Source organism: Pantherophis guttatus, chromosome 4 (genome assembly GCF_059756535.1).
Source record: "Pantherophis guttatus breed Tessera chromosome 4, ASM5975653v1, whole genome shotgun sequence".
Classification (NCBI taxonomy): Eukaryota; Metazoa; Chordata; class Lepidosauria; order Squamata; family Colubridae; genus Pantherophis; species Pantherophis guttatus.
In genome coordinates this window covers 59461824-59485164 of record NC_142066.1, presented here as the reverse complement: position 1 = coordinate 59485164, position 23341 = coordinate 59461824, and the positions used below count along the sequence as shown (strand labels likewise).

The 23341-nt window shown below is 35.1% G+C and overlaps 2 protein-coding genes and 1 non-coding gene across 3 annotated transcripts in view; 2 read left to right on the top strand and 1 right to left on the bottom strand.

Annotated features, from left to right (window-relative positions):
• The window catches only part of POLR1A (RNA polymerase I subunit A), a 45639-nt gene extending 35390 nt beyond the window's left edge, over window positions 1-10249 (bottom strand). The window contains exons 1-12 of the mRNA XM_034416149.3: window positions 10063-10249; window positions 7982-8186; window positions 7631-7780; window positions 7455-7562; window positions 6324-6409; window positions 6091-6200; window positions 4640-4726; window positions 2984-3086; window positions 2720-2882; window positions 2212-2385; window positions 907-1029; window positions 251-478 (exon numbers count right to left, since the gene is read on the bottom strand). Of these exons, the coding sequence (XP_034272040.3) occupies window positions 251-478; window positions 907-1029; window positions 2212-2385; window positions 2720-2882; window positions 2984-3086; window positions 4640-4726; window positions 6091-6200; window positions 6324-6409; window positions 7455-7562; window positions 7631-7780; window positions 7982-8186; window positions 10063-10136 (1611 nt within the window). The 5' untranslated portion in view covers window positions 10137-10249. The remainder of the gene's footprint in view (window positions 1-250; window positions 479-906; window positions 1030-2211; window positions 2386-2719; window positions 2883-2983; window positions 3087-4639; window positions 4727-6090; window positions 6201-6323; window positions 6410-7454; window positions 7563-7630; window positions 7781-7981; window positions 8187-10062) is intronic.
• A 9-nt stretch (window positions 10250-10258) lies between these two features.
• PTCD3 (pentatricopeptide repeat domain 3) overlaps window positions 10259-23341 on the top strand; it is a 33108-nt gene continuing 20025 nt past the window's right edge. Inside the window, exons 1-11 of the mRNA XM_034416150.3 lie at window positions 10259-10408; window positions 11934-11983; window positions 12321-12354; window positions 13477-13522; window positions 14061-14129; window positions 15149-15253; window positions 16793-16916; window positions 19339-19442; window positions 19724-19788; window positions 21251-21338; window positions 21423-21483. Coding sequence (XP_034272041.1) covers window positions 10284-10408; window positions 11934-11983; window positions 12321-12354; window positions 13477-13522; window positions 14061-14129; window positions 15149-15253; window positions 16793-16916; window positions 19339-19442; window positions 19724-19788; window positions 21251-21338; window positions 21423-21483 — 871 coding nt within the window. The 5' untranslated portion in view covers window positions 10259-10283. The remainder of the gene's footprint in view (window positions 10409-11933; window positions 11984-12320; window positions 12355-13476; window positions 13523-14060; window positions 14130-15148; window positions 15254-16792; window positions 16917-19338; window positions 19443-19723; window positions 19789-21250; window positions 21339-21422; window positions 21484-23341) is intronic.
• On the top strand, window positions 23148-23292 carry LOC117665070 (small nucleolar RNA SNORD94). The gene has a single exon (XR_004591247.1). It is a non-coding gene; the product is annotated as a small nucleolar RNA SNORD94 (small nucleolar RNA).

Genomic DNA, 23341 nt, shown 5'->3' with positions numbered 1-23341 from the left:
GAGTCAGGTGCCAGGTGTCTTAATTTGGATCAGGTGACCATGGGGATGCTGCAATGGTCATATGAAGAATGGTCTTAAGCCACTTTTTTCAGTGCCATTATAACTTTGAATGGTCACTATATGAACTGTTGTAAGTTAAGAACTACCTGTAATCTCAATAGTGGATTGGATTGTCAGTATCTCTACCATACACATGCCCTGTATATCTCGATATAAATAATATAGATGACTAGATTTGAACACCACTCACAATTTTTATCCCTGGTTTTGGTGCTCCAGTGGAAGGGGTTAAGAGTTGCTTAGCTATGGCTTCCCTCTGAGTCTGACTAGTTGTACTCAATATTGTGCGAGACCCATCTTCATTGATAATCATGGAAGCCCCAGGGTGCTCATTTGGCCCATTTATGACTGCTTGCCTCAATTCTTGGACATTCCAGGGAGTGACAGGTTGAGGATAGGTCAATTTGGTAGCAAATACCTGCAAGAGAAGAAAAGACGCAAAAAAGAAATGTAAAAAAAAAGTGTTTATTTTCATCACTCTAAGAAAAATACAGTCATCTTTCTCTTGTAGGAATCACTTCCATTGTCTAGATTCCATATTACTAGTGAGGATTATTAACTCTCATAAAACTGATTTTCATGCATAACCAACATAACATCTAATATGGTAACTGCACCCAGCTGTACTCATTTCTGGCTATGGCCATCCACCTTCCCATATTTCCTTCTTTTGCCTGCATTTCTCTCAACATTTTATCATTTTTTAAATATTTCTGGCAAGTTTGCAAATAGGGGAGACAAATTTTTTGGGAGACAAGGAACAGGCAGCCTTAAGATAAAATAATTGTTTTCTTAATAATAAGAATATATCAGAATAGGAAATAATAAAAAAAAATGTTTCCTTACCATAGGAATGCCAATTTCATTTGTCTGAATGTACATGTCAGGGCAAATGACTGACCGGGCAGCATAATCCACTCTCTTTCCCATCATATGTTTACGAAACAGGCCATTCTTTTTTTCAAGAATCTTTCAATATAAATTTAGCAGCAAGGACAGCAAGAAAGATACAAACATAGATAGATTCATATCACTTTGAAGATTCTGAAAAATTATCTTTCTAGTAGAAAGATCCAGAGAAATGCTTTTAACTTTACTTTCAAGTACATGAAACTGCAGGAGATTATCAGATTTGAGGGTAAAATAAAAATTAGTTATCAATGTTATTAACGTGTGCTTTGTGGAAATTCTATAAGAGATAGGACTAATGAAAGCTAACACAATTCGGATTGTCAGAAATTCTGTGGCTATTCAGTGTGCTCTATTTGGAATGTCTTTTCATGAGAAAATTGACATGTCTTTTGGATGCCAAAGATTGGGTTTATTATCAGGGAATGTCTTATTTTCGGGGAAACAAGGTAACAAATGTGACCCTTGGGCCAAAAGGTTCATCCATTCCTTCTCTAGACTCCAATCTTACCACTAGAAATCCTGATGTAAGTTATCTGTCATAGGTTGCTTTATGTGATATTTGGGTGGTGTAATAATAATAGTTGTTTTCAGTTAGAAAAAAGCTTGGTAATAGGAACCTATATTTCAGAACCATTCCAAATCAACTACTGTAACGTACTGCATTTGGAAACATTTTTGAAGAAAGTCTGTAACTCATAATGAATTGAGAATATAGATACTAGTTCATTTTAACCGGGGTTAGATACTAAAACTATATCACTAGGTTTAGATTCAATTTCTAACTTCAAAGCACTTGATAATTAAATTGAATGGCTTGGATTTGGATATCTGAAACAAGACTAGATCCCAAATCAATCTATTCATCTCATCTCAGTACAAAAGGCAATACTTCAGATACTTTTATATGATTATGATTAGAGACTAGTTGATTATGATTACTAAGAGAACATTTTCCAGTGCTACACTACTTACAAAAATTCTGCAGGTTGAACCTTCTGATAATTATTCAATTCCATAATATCTTTGTCATATAAAAGTTCTACGTTAATTTAACTGCTCTTTTTTATTTCCTAACAAAAATATTTCTATATTTGTATATTTCTAAACTTATATGAACAACCTTGGAAGTATTTTTCTAAAGGATAATATACAAATACAAATAATATACTGTATAGATTTGTTTAAAATACTTCATATTCTTCCTTCATCAATAATTTTAAACATCTTCAGAAATCTCACCTGTCTTACACCAGGGTATTTTTCAGATATTAGTTTATCCATGTCACTGTCAAACAAAATATTAACATGGCTTTGAAGACGAATCCAACTGTTATAAAGCTTATCTGCAGTAGTCTGCCCAGGAATTGTTGCCAAGACAGAATGGTCTAGAGGTTCCAAGGGCTGGTCTATCATCTATAGAACAAAACATTAAAATTTTAACAAGAAAAAATCCAGTTTAAAAATACTTTACACAGAGAGGGAGGGGGAAGAGAGAAAGCCTAGTTAAAAAAAGAGGGAGAAAGATTCGTAACCTTGACTTTACAAAAAGAACAATGGCCGAAGAATTTCAGCAAGATCTTTTTGCTTAAAGATGAAAAAGTAAAGACCAAGCTTTGTTGTCAGTGTTTGGAATAAATTATTACTTTTTTAAATACTCAGAAGGCTGGCTAATGTCTAAAGATTTTACAAGATTACTTCAATTAAATAGCTTTATTTTTTTCATTATGAGGCACTAAAGCAATCTTACTGTCTTGAGATCTCCATTTTCTGTCTGTAATGAATGACTTTGTTCTTGAGCAATGAAAGCCAGAAGCTTCCGAATGAGGAGGGCATCCTTCATAACAGCTTGTAAATTCACTGTTTGGCCATTTGCAAACATCTGATCTCCAACACAATTCACAGGACGATATCTATAGATCAGATTGCACTGGTTATCCTTAGAAAATATTCTCATTAAATTGGGCATCATAAATATAACTGTTATAATAAAAATGCAAAATAATAGTATTACCTGGAAGGTGGTACAACAAGTTTATTTAGGAAAAACATTTCAGGATTGAAAGTTGAATCACCAGTGACTGCCATCCCAGAGAAAAGTTTGCAAAGGAAAAACCCTGAAAATGGAAAGAACTGAAATAACCAAAATGTAGCATATCACTGCTGTATTTCTCTAGAAACTTTTTATTTTATTTACACGTCAGAAGCCAAATGTTACTATACATACTTATTTGGGTGTATCTATTTAGATTCTCTTTTCTCTTTTTTATTTCTGTTTTATTTGCTGGCTAAAGTTTGAATACATTTCATAAAATGAAATGGAAGTCAAACATTAGTACAAAACTCAAATATAACATTTCAGGATGCAGAGGTAGTTCTCGGCTTATAAGAGTTCATTTAGTGACCTTTCAAAGTTACAACGGCACTGAAAAGTGTCTTATGATCATTTTTCACACTCATGACCACTGCAGCATCCCCAAGGCCATATCATCAATATTCCAGAGCTTGGCAACTGACTCATATTTCTGACAGTTGCAGAATTCCGGGGTCATATTATCATGTGAAATTCTGACCAGCAAAGTCAAAGAGGAAGCCAGATTTACTTAACAATCGTGTTACTAACTGCAGTGATTCACTTAACAACTGTGGCAAGAAAGGTCATAAAATGGGGCAAAATTCACTTAACAAAGGTTTTGTTTAGTCTCAGAAATTTTGGGCTCAATTGTGGACATAAGTCAAGGACTATCTAGTTTCTTAAATATTCATATGTCACTGCCTGCGAAACTAAGATCATTAATTTCATTAATCTTTTAGTAAGACTTCTAAATATAGTCCAGTTCTGAACCAGAGAGAAATTTGTGTGTTCTTAGGTGATAATGTATAGAATTTTTGCAAGAATTGTACTTAACATGTTTGCACAGCTCTCATTTCAATGATCTCAGCTGAAAAAAAATCCTCTAAATTGTAGTGATAATTAAGAGTTCAGTTTTGTATTTTAAGCATCAATATGTACACTAACATGCATAGATTTGCATAGGCCCAATTACAGAGTTCATAGATGTATTCTACCTGTAGAATAACTCAGTGCTGGTTGTTATTTGTAAAACACTTCATGGTTCAGGATCTAAATATTGCTGGGGTTCCTTTTCTCAGCAGTATCTGTCCATCTATTGGAATAAGGGAAGTTTCCCTCTAGGGTTCTGTCCCTTAAGAAATGTCATTTGCAGAGATTACAGTTCATTATTTCCGAATCACTATCCCATTTTCTAAAATAGCATTCTCCTAATATCAGACATGCTCTGATCCTGTCAGCTTTCTAAGCCATTAAGACCTGATATTTTCAGTGGGCACTTAGGGCTGACTGAGTCATTTCAGATTCTCCTAATGTGGGCGTTGCTATGATTATTCCTAAGGAATGGGATGTTGCTGGTTATAAAGTTATTTTATTGTCATTTTATGTTTATACTGTTATCGTTTTAATTTTATTATTACTTGATGAGATCTATAAGCCACTCAGAATTATGCATACAATAGTTACAGCAGCATGTAAAGTTACTAAAGTAAAATAGATCAGCCACACTATAGCTTTCAGCATTTTTTTATTTTTTTATTTTGAAAATTGAAAAGAGGTATTAATTCTTAAGAGCAGCAAGCAGTTTTATTCACTTACCCTCATTCTTCCACAAAACTTCAATGTGTTGTTTGGCAGTCAAAGGTGTCATGTAGCCTCGTTTTCCCAGCTGAGTTTCATCTAAAGCTAAGAAATTTGAATTATTGTATGTTTTGACATCTATCACAAGGTACTTGAAACAATTTCTGCATTTACTTTTCTCCAGGTATTTTCAATCAGTAGACAATTGCTATCTTATATTACACCACATTTTCAATTTATTGTGATTTATTTATTGTGAATAAACGACAGTTTTGTAGATTTGAGCATCGAGAGTACGGTTCATATACTGTGTCAAATAAAAACTGAAGAATTCATCTTTTGGGTTCACATGATTTGCAAAGACAGTTAAATGTACTTTCCTTATATATGGAAAAGCTTCTAAATTCATGAATAATTGTTGGATGGATTAAGATTTGGCTATTTCAGACATTACGCTGCTTAGGGTGCTTGCTTTGGTCGTGAAATATGACAGCAGCCATTGTGGTTTGTGAAACCACAAGTTAGTACTTATCCTGTTTGGTTGCTATACCAAACTAGACAGTTTCTACCTGTCTGGTTTGGTACAGCAACCGAACAGGTCAGGTACACATTCCAATGGATAATTAAGAGTGCAAAGAACAACTGCAACCAGGCTGCCTTTTATAGAAGATCTTATATTGCACAGGTCAGGGAGGCTGAGAAGATATTTGCAGACCCCTCACATACTGCACATAAACTCTTTCAGTTCCTCCCCTCGGATGCCGCTGTTGTCTATATGTATTTATCATAGAGTATGGCTGTAGTGTTATTATTTATCATTCTTATTATATTCTTTATTTCCCCCTCTGAATAGAATAGAATAAAAAGAATAGAAGAGAAGAGAAGAGAAGAGAAGAGAATATAATAGAATTCTTTATTGGTTGGACACACAAGGAATTTGTCTTGGTGCATACACTCTCAGTGTACATAAAAGAAAAGATACATTCATCAAGAATCATGGTATTATTATTATTTTGATTATCATTATTCTGTTGCCTTGCATGTACACTGAGAGTTTCTGCACCAGAGACAAATTCCTTGTGTCTATAATCACACTTGGCCAAATAAAGAATTCAATTCAATTCAAATATGGCTTATAAGTGAGAAAACCCACACAAGCTAATTTTAATGAAGACTGGAAATCCATGGGATTTGGGACTAGCTTTAATTCCACTGAAGTTAATGTGTCCTCTCACTCTTAAATTTGAGAAAGCCCAGATAAACTGTGTCTTGAAATAATTTATAAATTCACCTTTTATTAAAGTGTTTATACCTTTCAATTAATTTTTAACCTAGACACAGAAAGCAGTCTAAAAGTTGTACCTACATCTACATGGCATATTCTATAACTGTTCTGGTGTGACAAAAATATTTCTCAATAAGAACTTTCGTGATCTATGTGTGTGTAATATACAACAAAATACACATACTTGCTACTTCCTCCACTATTGTCTGTTTGCCTGACTTCTGAGATACGACAGTGGGATAAGTTACAGTGAGCTTGCTGTTATGTTCTTTGCGAACAAGTGATCTTCCTGCTCTTGAAGATGGAGGGGAGGAAAAACAGAAACATTAACCCAACATGAGGACAAATCCTAAGGGTGTTTAAACTTGGGAGGAAGGCAGGAGGAATAAAAATGCCTAGAAAAAGAAAAAAACTTACTTGCAGTTTGGACATTTCTTTGAAGTCATGTGTAATTTCCAAAACTGAGAGATAAGTTTACTTCTACATTCACATACATTTTTTACCTACACCAAGAATGAAAAGCAAAGTTCTAGAAATTATTGTGTAAATGAAACACAAATTTAAATATAGTGGATTGTGAGCATTAACAAGAACAAACTTAATTTAAAATTTCATTCTGTAGTGAGTTAAGAAACCTCCAATATCATCACAAGCATTTGTTATATTTATCCGTGAATACATTAAAGAGAACAGCAGGCCTTCATCACTTACTTTCTATTCAGTGTTGAAGCATTCACAAAGCTTTCCATTTAGTCTCACATAGGCTTTATCTCCTTTAAATTCTTCATAGCCAGGAAAATTCTGGATTAATTCTTCCTATTAACTAGGACTTCTAGCCTAAATATTATCTAGCAAACCAACATATGCCCCTGCATCCATTAACTAGGCAATGACCCTCACAAATGTTAAAGAGATAATAAAGAAACCATTAGAGAGCATGATTGTTTCCTAGTATGATTTGATTGCTTATTTGTACCCTATGACTATCATTAAGTGTTGTACCTTATGATTCTTGATGAATGTATCTTGTCTTTTTATGTACACTGAGAGCCTATGCACCAAAGACAAATTCCTTGTCTGTCCAATCATATTTGGCCAATACATTATTCTATTCTATTCTATTCTATTCTATTCTATTCTATTCTATTCTATTCCATTCCATTCCATTCCATTCCATTCCATTCCATTCCATTCCACTCCACTCCACTCCACTCCACTCCACTCCACTCCACTCCTTTATTCCTATTCCTATTCCTATTCCTATTCTATTCATAGGAAGAATGAATTCAGGATTTCCCTGCCTGAAGACAAAAACCCTGTTTCCTTTTCTGAGCAGCCCGGAATTATACTGCATTACTTTTGCAATAGATGAAATTAGGGAATAACAGTTTGGTCTCAAACTATGAAATAAAAATGTCACACACTAAGGCAAAATAAATGACATTTCCACAAAGAACCACTGATTTACAAATTAATGGGAAATGAGAGAAAGCTGTTCTTTAAAAGCAGTGTAAATAATTGCATTACATATTGATTCTTCTTACTTACATGTGCACTGTAGTCTCTAAGCTGATTACTTTGGAGCATAACCTTTGTGTGGCAACTTAACACTTCTTCAATTTCGTCACCAATTGCATCTGCGCTTTCATCTAAAAACTGAGAGAATTATGACATTACAAATATATGAAATATTGTCAAAATAGATTAAGCAAAATAAAACTTACCCTACTCAGAATTGCTTCAAGTTCATGGACCTCTTGAATTAATCCTATTTCTAGTAGCTTTAGCTGATTTAGTAATAAATGAATTGTAGCTCGTGGACATGTTAGATGGCAACAATTCAAACAGGAACCTCGCATCAGAAGGAATAATTTCTGAAAATAAGAACAGTTGCTTTATTATCCTGCTAATTCACATGTGTTTAATAACGTGCCAATTTATTATAATATTACAACAGAGTGGAAAAGTTATTATTATATATTATTAATTATGAATACTTCTATTTTCAAATTTTGAATGCAATGATTAATTCACTGATACCCACACATGACTTAACTATGGCTTAATATACTTACATCAAAAAAGAGAGGATTATAAACAGTGAGGGGTAGTTCTATGTGACCTAGATGACCAGGACAATTGTTGAAGTCTTGCAGGCAAGTAACACAAACTTCCTTGTTGTCAAGTGGACCCAAAGCCAAATCATATAGTCCATTTGGGGATGGAGTACCCGCATTATCAAGAAAAAGAGGATTGGTTATAGATTTTACACTCAGTTTCCTAAAAGTGAAAGCAAAGGGGGGAGAGCAAAGAAAGTGTCATGGAAATCTTAAAATTAATAATCACATTTCACAATATAAAGAGTTCAACATGTATTAATTTCCTAGAAGTTTTACAGCTTTATTATAAACTCAGAAACTATTCTTCCAAAACAGCAATTGCCTGAGATACAGTAGTTTTTAACTACTGTACTTAAAGAAAAGGAAGTATTATATTATGCAAACTTGTACATTACAGAATGTTTACAGGGGATTTGTTGATTAGAACTGTCCTATAACTGGGTATATGACTATTAACTCAAAGCATATACTAAGAAAAAAATGTTATGTTTTGATACACAGAAAACCAAGTCAAATTCAACAGACTCAAAAGAGCTTAGCTGGATTGCTAGATAGTATACATTTTAATATCCTTTTTACACATTTTAATCAGAATTGCTTGATACTATTTGAAGACACAGAAACCTCTTCCTAACTATGATGCCATATGAGTACTGTAGTATGCACCAGTCTGAAACCAGATTGAAAAGAGTTTAGAATAGATAATCCATATCTTCCAGGACTATAGCCCAATCACCTTGTCAACAACATTCACCAGAAGGGAAAGGTTTGAGATTAGATCCAGAACATTTCGATCTAGTGAAGGTTTCTTGAGGATGCATATATCACTTCTTCAAAGAAATGCCCCAAAGCAGCATATACTACTGCATGGATCAAAAAGCATGTCTCCTTCCAGATGGCCTTTATCATCCAGACAGACATACATCTAAGACAGAGATGACCAAATTCATCAGTGTAATCCAATTTTTACCAAGAAAACTACATGGATAATGGTAAAACAATTCATGAGGTTGTGCTGCATTATGGGCCCCTTGGATCAGCTGGAGCTCAACATGCTATTGAGGAAAATCTGAAAATTTTTTGGAATACCAATGGTATTTATGTTATGGGTAGATTAAAACCTATATGATATCTAGATGCTGATGTTCGACGCAAGAAAATCTAAAGCTGCACAAACAAAATTACAGTAGGAATATAATGTAAGAAGCATGAACATGTGAAAGTTGAACATAGTTTAAAATAAAATGAATCAACTGACATTTTAGTATCAGAAAATGAAATGGACTGGAATTGGGCACTTTCAATCAAAAGATGATAGTTTATTACGGAACTTAGGACATGAAAAAGAAAGAAGCAACAGCGCTGATTTCATAAAAAGGATAAAACAAGGGAAGTATTTGGTGCAGTCAGTCAATGACTGAATATCAATTGAACTTTGCAAATGGCCCTTTAATATTGTAATTGTTCAGGTTTATGTTCCAACCTATATACAGCATATATGTTATATGCTAACTTTGTAAACCGCTTAGAGAGGGCTGTAAAGCACTTTGAAGCGGTATAGAAGTCTAACTAATAAATAATTAATAAAACCACTGATGCAGAAGACTGATACGCTCTATTATGGTCAAACTAAAAACGTCATGAACTGTCCTCTGCAGCAGGAAGCGAGGGTCTCCCCAGCATTTTCTGATGTTTATCTTGCACTTTATCCACAGAATTCCACCTAATGCCTAATAATTTGTATTAGGTACCTAAAACTAATAGGAACTGTAAACCAACATACAGTGAGTGGGGCACCACACTGGAGAAGACTGAAATTCTCTCTTAAGACTGAAATGCGAAAACTTTTAACGTAAAAAAACCTGAGGATAACAGCCGGGTTTGTCAGAAAAGCAACACGCATTTCGACAAATGCCGACAGATATGATGACACGCGGCCACATTAACTCAATTCCCCAATGTGGGCGGATTCCCGGGGAAACTAGCGTCTTGATCGCTGCCTGAAGGGATCTGTCCTTCCTGCCGCCCGCATTTACCGTATCTCTGCATCCGTATACATCCCAAACGACAACCCGGTCAGGCGCCTCCACGGCACCTCCTTTGCAGCCATGGCTGCGACCGTCCGGATCTCGGGCAAAGCCGCCCAGGTGATCGCCAGACAGGCTCCGAGGGATCCCCGTCGCGTGCTCGCAGCGTGCGCTCGGCTGTGTTGCGGGGCTACAGCTTCCGCTTCCGGTCCCTTCCACATTTCGGCGGCATGGCGGGCAGTTCCGTTATGGCGGCGTGGAGGTTGCGGCTGTGTCCGTTTCCCGCCCGAGACTTGTTGCAGAGAAGACTCGTCGTTTCGGGAGCATCTGGCTCTTTTCGGGAAGCGGGCGAGAGGTACGTTGGGTTGGGTCGACGCGAGAGCAGGAGCCCCCTTAAGTGCCTTGGAAAAGTCAGGCGCTGAAAGTATACGAGGTTGCAGCAGTCATATAATGAATCGGATGGCATCCATTTGATGGTCTTGGAATGCCCGTACTCGAGGCTGGATGGCAAATCGTTATAAAGATTTCATCGTAATTATATTTTATGCCTCCCGCTATATTAGTTTAAAAGTAGGCGATCTGAAGCTTTCTAGGCGTTTTGAACTACAACGTCGCATGAACTACAACGTGCCCCAAAGGAAGACAGTCAGAAAGTTCTAGCCTAAGATTTATTTAACTTTGCTCTAAAGTGTTTTTTTTTCCTTCCTGGGCACACTAAAGCTCTTTTTTAAAAATTACGATGCAAAGAACAAAAATGGCATGCAGTAGATGAATTTATAATTAACATTAAGTACAGTTATTACTGCCCATATATTCAATAAATTTCCCCTCTTCGCATTAAAAATTATAACAAAAAGAGCTCTTAAAAATTCTACTCAATGGTTTTTCGGTGTGCATAAATCCTTATGACCTTTTATTTATTCAGTTTCTATATCCGGTTATGGAATTCCACTGCCCGTTGTAAATACTTATGCCTGAATGTTAGAAAGTGCTTCCCCACAATAAGAATGACTTAATCAGAGAAGTGATGAGTCCCACAGGTCAATCTATTCAAGCTTAGATAAACAACTTTATATTTGAGATGCTTTAATCTTGATTATTGTACTTAACAAAAAATTAAATAATTTTACTTAATACACACTTTCTAATATTGGTGGGTAACTGAGAATAGCTGAGAGTATGCCACCTGAGAGAGATCTTTCTATGTTTCCTGATTTTCTAATAATCAATGATTGTCTAATCAATGATTGGAGGATATTAGATGAAGTCATTACTTGCTGGAAGTGTTTGGATAAATTATAAAGACCTGCTTCAAAAAAGCCAAAATTTTGCTTGCTTTCCATTTGACATAGTTTTTCAGAAATAGATTTGATTCATATTTCACAGCCATAAGATGCTTTTATTTTAATTTAAGATGTTTTACAGACTTAGTCTCTGTATTTCAAGAATTATGCTTTATAATATAATGTATTGTTTAGCCAGTAAACCATGGCAAATGAACCATGGCTAAACATTGTAATAAGATTGCTTTAAAATGTATTTGTGAATATTGAAACTTGAAAAAGAAGCAATCTTACCATATTATATTTGATTTTCCAATGAATATGCCAATTTGGGATATTGGTTACGTTGTTGGATTACAAACCAAGAAGTCCAGTTCTTGTCCTCTTTAGGCAAGCAAGTCAGCTGGGAGACTGGGCCAATCATTCTCTCCCAGCTCAATCTACCTCACAACTTTATTGGTGTAGGAAAAAATGGAAAGTATAATGAATATATAGTATCCCAGAATACTGTATATTCAAGAGGGTTCAGTTAGAAATATATATAAAAACACATGTATGTATATATTCATTTATCCATATATATATATATTTTCTTAGGTACTATTCAGAAAATGCAACCCTTCCGGAAAAATCCCCCATCCTGAAAGGTATAATATTTTGTTGTGTTCATGCATGTACCATTAAAACGCATATTTGCAAATGATAAATTTATCATTTCAATTAATATATGTCATATAGTCTATATTTGAAAATAAACTTGAAGACCCTAGACTTGTTTCTGAATAAACTGATCTTAGATAGCTTCTTTATCTGGCAAAATCTGCTTCTGATACAGACAACACTTATTTAAAATTGTTGTTTTAAAATAGTCCAGTTTAATGATGGTAATTCCATTCAGAATTAAAATTTTAATAGTTAGACATTTTCCAAATGTATACAGTTTAATAAGTTAGTTATAATTATTTTTGTTTTTCATAATTGCAGAAGAAACTATTTTCCTTCCAAGAAAAAAAACCTGGTAAGTTAAATTCTTTTTTGTTGCAGGAACTATATTACTATCCTCCTATGGCAACTTATAATAAGTTTAAAAAGCCATAAGCCATAAACATAACTAATAGTATACAGCTTTACAGAACCTTTGTGAAATGATTGTGAAATTTTCCCATAAGCCACCAGGAATCTATTGCATATGTTGTAACAGCTGAAGTTCATAAACATTTTTGTTACATAATTTCTTGCTTTAGGATATCTGTTTACTATAGGAAAAACTTTCCTAGATGCTATCCCAAATGCTTAACATGTGCAGTTGTAAACTATATGTGAATATTTGGTTTTGGGCTTATCATGTTCTAAAATAACATGATATCTTCTTGCAGTTTTCTCCCTTTTTAAAGTAGTACCAGTTCAAAATAAAATATGAGTTGTGCCTAACTATAAGTCATGCTTTCCTGTTCAAATGTGGTTGTGCATGTTACCATAGCCAGGCCTTGTCAAACGTATCTACTATAAATGCAGCTATCATTCCTCTGGCATAGTATGTCTAGTACAACTATGGCCTAAGTATATAAGCTTAGCTTCTAAAATAAAATATCTGCACTACACAAGATATTCTTAATTAATTAAGAAACTACTACTTATTTGCACAAAGGGGTTCCACACTAGAGGTGGCTGCTGGATTGATGGCATACTCCACCTCCCAACTTTGTTCTCTGCTGTTGATCCATCCATCATTTTGATGTATTGATTATCATATTATTGTATTCTTGTGTTCCTTTTTCATTGTTTATTTTATGGATTCTATTTTACATCTAATTTGTCTTCCTTTCTTATCCTCCTATTTTATTTCTGTTTATCCTCCTTTCATTTTCTTCTTTTTTATTACTGCAAACTGCCTAAAGTAGCCCCATGTAGGTGGCAAATAAATTTAACAATTAATTAAATAAATCAATTTAAATAAAAGCTTATTCATTCAAGCTTGTTTATTGACAATTGAATATGTGGGGTTCTGAAACATTGGTTTAGATCTCTGTAACCTTGAATTTTTGTTCAGTAAATTACATAATAGTTTCTGTTGAAATCAATTTACAAATTAAAAATAATACTGCAAATTTAAACTTTAACACATTTTGCTTAAAATTAGGGATAAATCAGCAGTTCTTCAGGCACTTGCATTAACTGTAAGCAGGGTAAGTACTACAAAGCTTCATTGTGTTACTAGTCCTTTTTTGATATGAAATACCCTAGAGATTGCAAAATAGATTTTTATCTGTATCATGTTGTCTTTAATATTTCACATTACATGTATTGTTTTATATGAATGGAGGAAACTATGATATTTTCAGCTGAATAAGTTTCAAATGTAATACTGTGTTCAGTGTTAAAAAAACTAATTTTTTCTTCTGTGATAAACAGTAGCACAAAGATGTTGTTTACAGACTATTAATTTTTGATAGCTGCAGTTTCCTTCTGAGAAAAATCTGTCTGAATGTTTTACAGAAGGTTAATTCATATTGCTGATTATCGTAAAACACTCTTCTCTCTTATCAAGGCTTCTTTTACAAATATACAGTAGTAGTAAGGAGTACAGTCATGAGTTTTTCTTAATAAAAGAGCTTTCCAATATAAAATTATTTGACAGATTTAATATCAGTACAGCAGAAAGATGAATTTACTGTTCATTTGAGCAGAATCTATACATTAAATTCTTTTTCTTCCTCCTTACAGGATATTACAGCTGTTCCCTATACATTTCAAGATGATCCTTATCTTATCCCCAGAAATTCTTCAGAGCATGTAAGTGATTCTTCTGAAACTTTATTTGCCAGAAGAAAATAAAACAATGCTTTACTTCCCAATCATTACTATTTGTATATATGGAAGAGTGTACACTTCCATTATTTCTAGTATACTTTTGGCATTCTAAATTCCCTTATTTTACACACTAATAATCTAATAATTGAAGCTCAGTTGGAAGAGGAAAAACTACATCTATCTCTCCCATTGTGTCGTATGCAGAGCTGCTTACTAAATTTCACATATTATAAACCAAGAAAAAAATTAATTAAAAATTAGATATTTAGTAGACAGCCTTACTTAAAGTTAATAAGAAAAATGTATTTGCTTATAGGGGTTATATGTAGTCCTCTCCTTGGGACTACGATGGAGCCTGGGATTTGGTTGTAAATTGTTACAGTTGTCAGTTAAGGTATCATGTGATCAGACTGAATTTTATGACCACTTTTATGACAATTGTAAAGTAAGTTACCATGGTCATTAAGCAACTCACTTTGAAGCATGTGGTTGTTAAGCAAACCAAGGTTATTTAATAGACATATTTTTGCTTTTTAAAGTTCATTGCAAACTGATCATAAGGCAAGTTCTTATTTACTTCCTTAATTGAAAGGACTCCTGCCAATAAACAACATTGGTAAAATGGGATTTATGCTTGCACTTATGACTGTTGTAGCATCCTCATGGCCATGTGATCATGGATGCTTGGCAACTGGCATATATTTATTGTGGTTGTAGCATTCCAGGGTTACATGGTCACTGTTTGCTATTTTCCTAGCCATTTCAACAAGCAATGTGGGATGCTGGATTCCGTTAAAACACTGCATGATTAACTTAACTGCAGTGATTTTCTTAATTGTGGCAAAAAAGATAGCAATAGCAGGTGTGTCTCACATAGCAAATGCAGCCAAACAAAAATTCTGGTTTCAGTGTGCTTGTAAGTCAACGACTACTTGTATGAGTAATAGGATGCATTATATATTATTTTTTTCCAAAGTAATACAGGTATATTCTTTTCACAGCATTTCTTTTCCATGTCAAAAGCATCAGGACAAAATGCAGCCAAATTTGTTATTAACACACATCCTGAACTTTTTGAAAAAGATTATGCTGAACCTCACATTCAGGTAATCTTTGCACTCTTTATGTAATACATAATTCATATTTATTAATACAATAATAGATTTCATATGCAATGAACAACATTACTTCTTCAATTAATCCACTGCTTGAATACTATACACTTAAAATAATTTAATTTGAATTAGATTCATAATTTCTCTGCTTTGGCACAGTCCTTTGTTCTGTACTATGATAAAGATACTTAAGCCCATCCTTGTATTCTACCTTTTCTTTCTTTGCTACATATACATTATTGCTTGACTTACTATAATTTTATGTTGTGCTGCCTATACACATTGACGTTTAAGAATGGATAATCTGGTATTATTGTGAGAACTTCACTCAGGGCAGAGCAATAAGTCTCTCCCTAGAAATTCAGAAAGTATTAAAGAATCACTAGTGGAAGAATCAAGGATAAGGTTTGAAGAGCAAGGTCACTTTTACCATAAACATAAGAAAACTTAATAATGAACAATATCTGCTGTAAAATCTAACAAATCAGCACATTATGTATAGAAACCACAGGGTTTAAATCTTCAGTCTTTTTCTTCTGTGCTTAAATAGTTACAAACTTGCTGGGTCTACCTGCCACAATTAGCAATTTGCATATTTTAATTCTTCAGGACAGGGTGGAGGATATCTGCAATGATACTGGTTCTGATTGGGGTTAGGGTGAAATTTGACCCAGCAAGATCAGAAGCAAACAGCAAACACAGTTACAATAATTGTGTCCAGATGAAATGAAATCCAGGTGCTTCTTTTGCCCCAGAGCATGATATTCTTACTCTGTTGTGCCATGCAAGCAGGAGAAAGAGTCGTAAGATTGAATCAGTGCATCTAATATGTATAAGATAGCAGAGAGCTAATCCTGCTTCACTGTTCTTACTGTCAGAGTAAAGGTCTGAATGTGGATTTCTACCTGAGTTTGGTCATGCACAGAATTCTGTCATTGCCGCTCAAGGTATCATTTGATTTACTGGAATTCCTTGGTGGAGCACATTAGGATTCAGGTAACTGAGAGGGAGCCACTTAAGAACAAAGTGGTTTAATATCAAATTTAGTAAATTTGTTTTTTAATGTATTCTTATTATGTTTGAAATGGCAACATTCAATTTAATTTTCAGTATGACTACACATTGGGGCATGACATTCCACTGGGAAGGGTCATGGTAAAATTAAAATCACTATAGTACATAGATATGTTTGTGACTAAGACCTTTAGAAAACTGAGACTTCTGCTTATATAACCTACTATTTTAAAATATCCTAATTGTTTAAGGCAGAGAACCTAAGTCCCAGGCCCAGTGAGGAGGAGGTTTGTTCCTACAATTGTTGCTATTTTCAAGACATGCATCCATCAAAATTAAGGAAATACAAATTTCATGCTACTACTCCTAATCTGAATCCCATCCTCTTGCTTTTCAGTGAAAAAAGTTAATAAATTTTAGAATGATAAAATACTTAGACATACCAGCCTCCTTGCAGCTTGCTAAATTCACTTTGTAGAACATTTGATCCTAATTGTATTGTGTTGTTCCTTTTAGAGTTTTATGCCCAAAAGGTTGGAGTTGCAACTTGAAGAAGTGAGTGAGGTTGCATTAAAAAATCTAATTCAGCTAAGAAAAGTAAAAGCATCTGTGAATATGTATGATCAGCTTCTACAAGCAGGTACTAGCCTAAACCAACAGTTTCAATAAAGAGATTTGGGTGGGTATAAACTGTTTTAAATTTGCCAAGATTTAAATTACAAGATTTAACTCACTAGTAAATGCTTATGAAATAATGATAAGTACCCTGTTTCCCCCAAAATAAGACCTCCCCGGATAATAAGCCCAATCAGACTTTTGAGTGCATGCGCTAAAAATAAGCCCTCCCCGAAAATATTTAAACACATGCGCAGCTGGTCCCCACCATTTCCTCTGGTTAGGGTTAGGGAGGCAGCTGGAAATTAGGTAAGACGGCAAGAGGAGCCCCGTCTTGCTTCACGCCCCCCCAAATAATAAGACCTCTCCGAAAATAAGGCCAAGTGCTTATTTCGGGGTTCAGAAAAATATAAGACGGTCTTATTTTCAGGGGGAAATGGGTATTATATAGTCAAAGCTATTTTGAAATCTTTATTAAATTTTAATAGAAACAAATTCATTTTTTTTTTTTTTTTTAGATTTATACTAAAATACTTAAAGACCAGCAGGGTTATTGCAGTATGTGCAGATATTAGCCATCATTATGTTTGTGGAAGGTGCAAAATATTTATGCTGACAGAATAGTCAAGGCAAGGCAACCCAGCTGGCAAACATACATAATTTGATTTAATAAAAAACTTATCAGTTAATTAAATAAAAAATAATTTGAATTATTTTGTGTACATTTACTATATATGTCATGTTTTTAAAATTCAGGCTGCTTATAACAAAATCAAAACTTAAAACCTTAGAATATTTACTTCTTAAATACAAAATCAATAATAAAACAGGAGAAACTACAATTTATATCAACCGGGTCATTAGGTATATCATAAAATAATGTTTATTGCATTATCTTTGGTACACTAGTTTCAGGCCTGTTTGGTTTGGCCTTTATTTGCATCTATAATGTCCATTTTCACAACAGAATGATCAGTCTTTCTAAGATAATTGTGTTATGGTGTTAATAGATGGCTAGAATGTAAGACAGAACATGGGCCTATGCCCAGTCCACTGGCTCATTGTGTTATTATTCACAAAACCTGTGACAAACACTTGAGACCTAGTTGTTGAATTTCATTTTATTTTAGAAGTGTTTCAGCTAGCCTGTAGTTTATTTTTTTCCTTGCACCTTCAGTTTATTTTTATTTTATTTTTATTTTTTTTGTTCGTTGCAATGGATAGCAAGCCTTTTTTCTCCACAACAGCATAACACAGCAGTTTTTTTACATATAAACTATTGGTACACTGGGTGTATCTGAAATTAAGCCTTTGCTAATATACTGTGAAGCATTTAAAACTGTTTAAAGTAGCAGTCTTGGCAATGTTACTAGTTTGATAGTTACTACATGGCAGTGCAACCACAAAATCATACTTTTTTCATGAAGTAAAGATGGTTGACAGACTACAATCAAGAATACACTATTCACACACACACACTATATGTGTATGTATGTCTAAACGTAATAACTCACCATTGATTTAGCTTTAAGATGACGGTTTGAAATATTATAGACTTGCTTGGGGTTTTTTTTGGTTTTTTTTTATTTTTATTGTATAGGTAGTCCTCAACATCAGTTCATTTAGTGACCATTACAACAACAGTGAAAAAAGTGAAACAACCATTTTTCACACTCATATTTATGACAGTTGCAGTGTCTCGGGTCCTGTGGTCACCTTTTGCAACCTTCTGATGAGCAATGGGAAGTCACATTAACTTAACAACTGTTTTACTAATTTAACAATTGCAGTGATTCACTTAATAATAAGAAAGTTTTTTTGTTGCAAAAGTTGCAAAATTCATTTAACAACTATCTCACTTAGCAACAGAAATGTTGGGCTCAATTGTGTTCGTAAGTCAAGAACTATATATTTTGGTCTGTATTTTATTTATCTTGTGATAGGGACAGCATACAAAAATGGTTAAATAAAGTCCTTCAAGCATGTCCTTAATTTGCTTGCTAGGCTTTTTTTAAGTTAATCTTTGGGAAAAAATTATATCTGCATACTATGAAGGATGGTTACATGAATATTCTTCAGATTAAAAATTTGCATAGTTTTCTTATTCCATAAAGCTTTTCTTGTTGCAGGTAGTCCTTCACTTACAACCACAAGTAGGCCCAGAATTTCAGTTATTGAACAAAGCAGTCATTAAGTGAGATGTGACAGGACTCTCCACTTCAACAACCACAATCCCACCTCTCCCCTTTGGAGGGGAAAACAGTAGTAAATGTCAGCATTCCAAAGCCATGGTACCGTAATTCTGATTGGTCATTAAACAACCGATTGTAAGTTGAGGATTACCTGTTCTTTCTTATGACATTTCAAGTTTAATAATTTATTAATATGTTTATACATCAGCTAATTCCACTGCTATGATTTATAGTTCATGTTTTTTGCATTTGCAGGGACAAGTATACCTCTGGAGACCTCGAACAGTCTTCTAGATCTTCTATGTTTTTATGGAGATACAGAACCGGATCAGGAGAATGATAGCAGTTTAGAAAAACAAGTAAATAAGGATGGATGGTTTTTCAAATAAGGCTATAACTGCTATCTATAAAACACAAAGAGTACTTCGGATATTTCTAATTGCTGTGAAAGGGAGCTAGGAGCCAGCCTTGTAGTCCTAATTTTTCATAATAAGTTTAAATAGAGAACTAGAAATAGCTAGTTTTTTGGTGGGACCCTGAACTTTGTATAAAGATATTTTAAATACCTAGTTTAAGAGAGAATTGTGTTAGGCACAGATATGCATGTGGTAGAAGGCTAACACTTGAAATTCTTATGCAGGAAGAAACTCCGCCAAGAAGGCAGTTTGCAAGGAACTCTTCTAAATCCCAACAAATTACATGGAGGTATGAAATATACTAGCAGCAATGCCTTGGGGTACATTTGCATGTATTTTAATTGGAAAGCCAGGATTATTCTTATATATTAAGTAGCCTATTCAAAAAAATACATTAAACAAATGCTATATAAAAAATAACATTTGCATATTGATTTGTATTTTAAGACTTGCAAGATTTGGTTAATGTAGCTTTACAATAAAGTAGAAATAGTTTGCCTGATTGTGTTTCCAGTCTGATCTATCTCGCTGATATCAGTCTTGCAAATATGAAAGTATATTTCCTACCATCCCCTTTATAGCCCAAGAAACTAGGGAGAGTTCCTTCTGAACTACTTGCTCCACTCACTATCCAGTTACAGGACATGCCCTCTGATATCTGATTGTTCCCTAGGCAGCATCTCTGTACCCTCTCTTTCAAGGTCTTTCCCATATCCCATATAGCCGTCCCAACCTTTCCACCTTGGCAGCCCAGCCTGGAGTGTATGCATGTGGGTGGCAGGCACATGGAGCTTCATGTGTAACTGAAGGGCGCTTGCGCTCATGTGTGAAGTTCCATTAGCTTGAGCAGAGGGCGCTCGTGCCTGCATGCGAGTGAAGATTCATGCACATTTGCCCATCACTCGCATGGCTCGGTCCGGTAGTGAGCCGTGGCCTGGAGGTTGGGGACCCTTGCCATATATCATTACAGTTTGTGAGCATCTGCAAATCTTTGGACAAGTTATGTAAAATGGGTCCCCAATCGGCGGACCGCTACCCAGGCCACTGCCCATTGGGAACCAGGCTGCTGAAGCAGCAGGCAAATGGGTAAAGCTTCATGTGTGCATGCATGAATTTAGGTTGCATGTGCAAAACCATTCCCCACCCCCTTGCAGAACCAAAAAAAGTTGGAGAGCCCTGATCTAAAAGATTTAATTATGTTTATTAGATTTTTATCTTGCCTTTGTTACTTTATAAATAACTCAAGGCAATGAACATATCTAATATTCCTTATTCCTCCTATATTCCTCACAATCCTGTGAAGTGGAGTGGGCTGTCAGAGAGTGACCAGCCTAAAGTCATCCAGCCAGTTTTCATGCCCAAAATGGGATTAGAAGTCACAGGGTCCTGGTTTCTAGACCAGCATCTTAACCACTACACCAAATTGGCTTTATGTTAAATCCCAGAACAAAAGTGAGATACAAATATAGTAACAAAAATAATCTTACATGCTCTTGTGTATGAAAAAATACAGCTACCAAATTAGATATTGTATTTGTTACCTATGCAGTTCGTCAGAAATATGATGTATAATGCAGTGCATGTTCATTCACAAAGATTTTATATTTTGGGGGAAAAAAACTATGTGCCATGCATAAATATATAGTGAGTATGTAATAGGCAGATAGGCATGAACACATCATAGTAGATTTTGTAACCACACATTAGAGAACATCTGTTATTGTCAGTATGTTATCTTTTCTAAATTCTAGGGAAAACAACAATGCTGAGAGAATATTTCACCTAATGCCAGAAAAAAATGCACATTCCTATTGTACAATGGTCAGGGGAATGGTGAAGGTACAATTGTAATCTTTTAACAAATTTGCTTCTCTTTTCCTTCAAGTCAATATATTGATATTTTATACATTTTTGTCATTACAGCATGGAGAGTGCGAAAAAGCTTTTAACATGTACGCTGATTTGGTGAATAAAAATTTTAAAGGTAAGCTTTGGATACTATTTCATTAAAAATGTGCCAATAAGAAAAGCTAGAAATAAGCTGTGCATACAGAATTGGTCCTTCTACAGTATAATTACTACACTCTTTGCGAGTAGTTTTGTAGCTTTGGTTTATATGAAAATGATAGATGCTATATTAAATGATAACAAAGAGAGTTTGATAGTACAGATAGTCCTCACTTAATGATAATTCAAACAATTCTTTGAAGTTACGATAGTGCTGAGCAATGGTACTTGGGCTCAGTCCCCAAAGTTACGGAATACAGGGTGCACTTCAACACCACCCATCCTATTTCCCCCTTTCTCTGCCCTTTTGACCCCCCAGCACTCCTGGCTCCCACCCTCCTGTGCTCCGCCTCTCTTTTCCTCAAGATCTTGGGAAGAAGGCCTCAGTTAGTCAGTAGCTGCCTTGCACAGAGCCAGGCTAGCCATGTCTTGTCAGCAGTGGTAACAAGACACTGGCAACTAATGAACCTGAGAGAGAGAGAATTCTGGTTTGTTCCTGAGGGTTTACTGCATGTCTTAGTTGCTGTTTGGAGTGAGAGGATGGATGTGTATCCTATCCAATCTCTCCCTCCTGGGGATCCCATTGCTGTCTGATTTACAAAGGAGCTGAGGAAAGTGAATAAGAGACGAAACATCTAGAGATCCACAAAGAATGAACTTCACCAACATCGCTCAATCTGCTGTTTAGGTCTGACTTGTGGCAAAAAGCAGCAAAGCAATAGTATTTCTCTGCCCTATTTCATCTTCAAATTGCCATTCAGCAGCCTTGTTTCAGATGACTCAAGATCTTCCAGGCAACTGTAACCTGTAAATGTTTATCTTCAAGGCTAACTAGAAGAATTTTCAGAGAATCTTAAACAAAATCAACTTTATTCCCAGTTAGATGCCAACTTTGGTGCAGGTCTGGTGGAGATTTCTGTGGAACAACCGGTTAACTGAAAGTAGTTTGAACCTGTTGGGCCTGAAGAAGCAGACAGGGTCCTTATGACTATGATTTTGGCCACCTGATATAGACCCTGAATGAAGCAGATTATCTGGTCTCTTTGAGTGAGGATTCAGACCTGGAAATGGGAAGAGACAGCATTGGTTTGGTTGATTTGAATAATCTCTGGGGAGAATTAGGGTAGGAGTAGCACATCCATCCTGGCTATTCTTGACCTCTCAATAGCTTTCATTAACATTGATCATGGTATCTTTCTGAATCAGCTTTGGGGATTGAGAGTGGGCAGAAAGGTGAGCCTCTGGAACAACAAACCGCCTGAGGTGATGTCAGCCCCCAACACTCATGGCCTTTCAGAAAGCCCTTAAAACGTTGTTGTTTTTTCAACAAACAACCTGGTAATGTGTTGGCTGTGTTATGTGTAAAATTCTCCCACTTCTGGTCTTTTTAACTGTGTTCATTGTTTTAATTGGTTGGTTTTAATAGGGGGCTTTATTGCCACTATGTGAGAAGGTCGCACATTTATAGATGATTTATAGATGATTATCTACAAATATGACAAATAAGTGGCCATGTTTTTAGTGAGAAGAGAGGGGAGAAGAGAGATATAATTGATTACATGGCAATGCTGCTTGTGATCTTAAGATATGTCTTCCCTCTCTAGATATAGTACAGGATTTCTGACCATTGGAGATTTCTTTGCAGCAATGATGAATGGCGCAGGGGTACGGACCTCAGCTGAATCATGGGGGCTGAGTGTGAGTTATCTGTGTCTCACCATTGCTGGCAAGTGGCTGGCTTTCTGGGACCTGGCTCACATGAGAATTTCGCCTTAAACTGAGCTGCTCTAGATATACTGACAGCTTCAATCATAATACAAATAATTTATATGCTG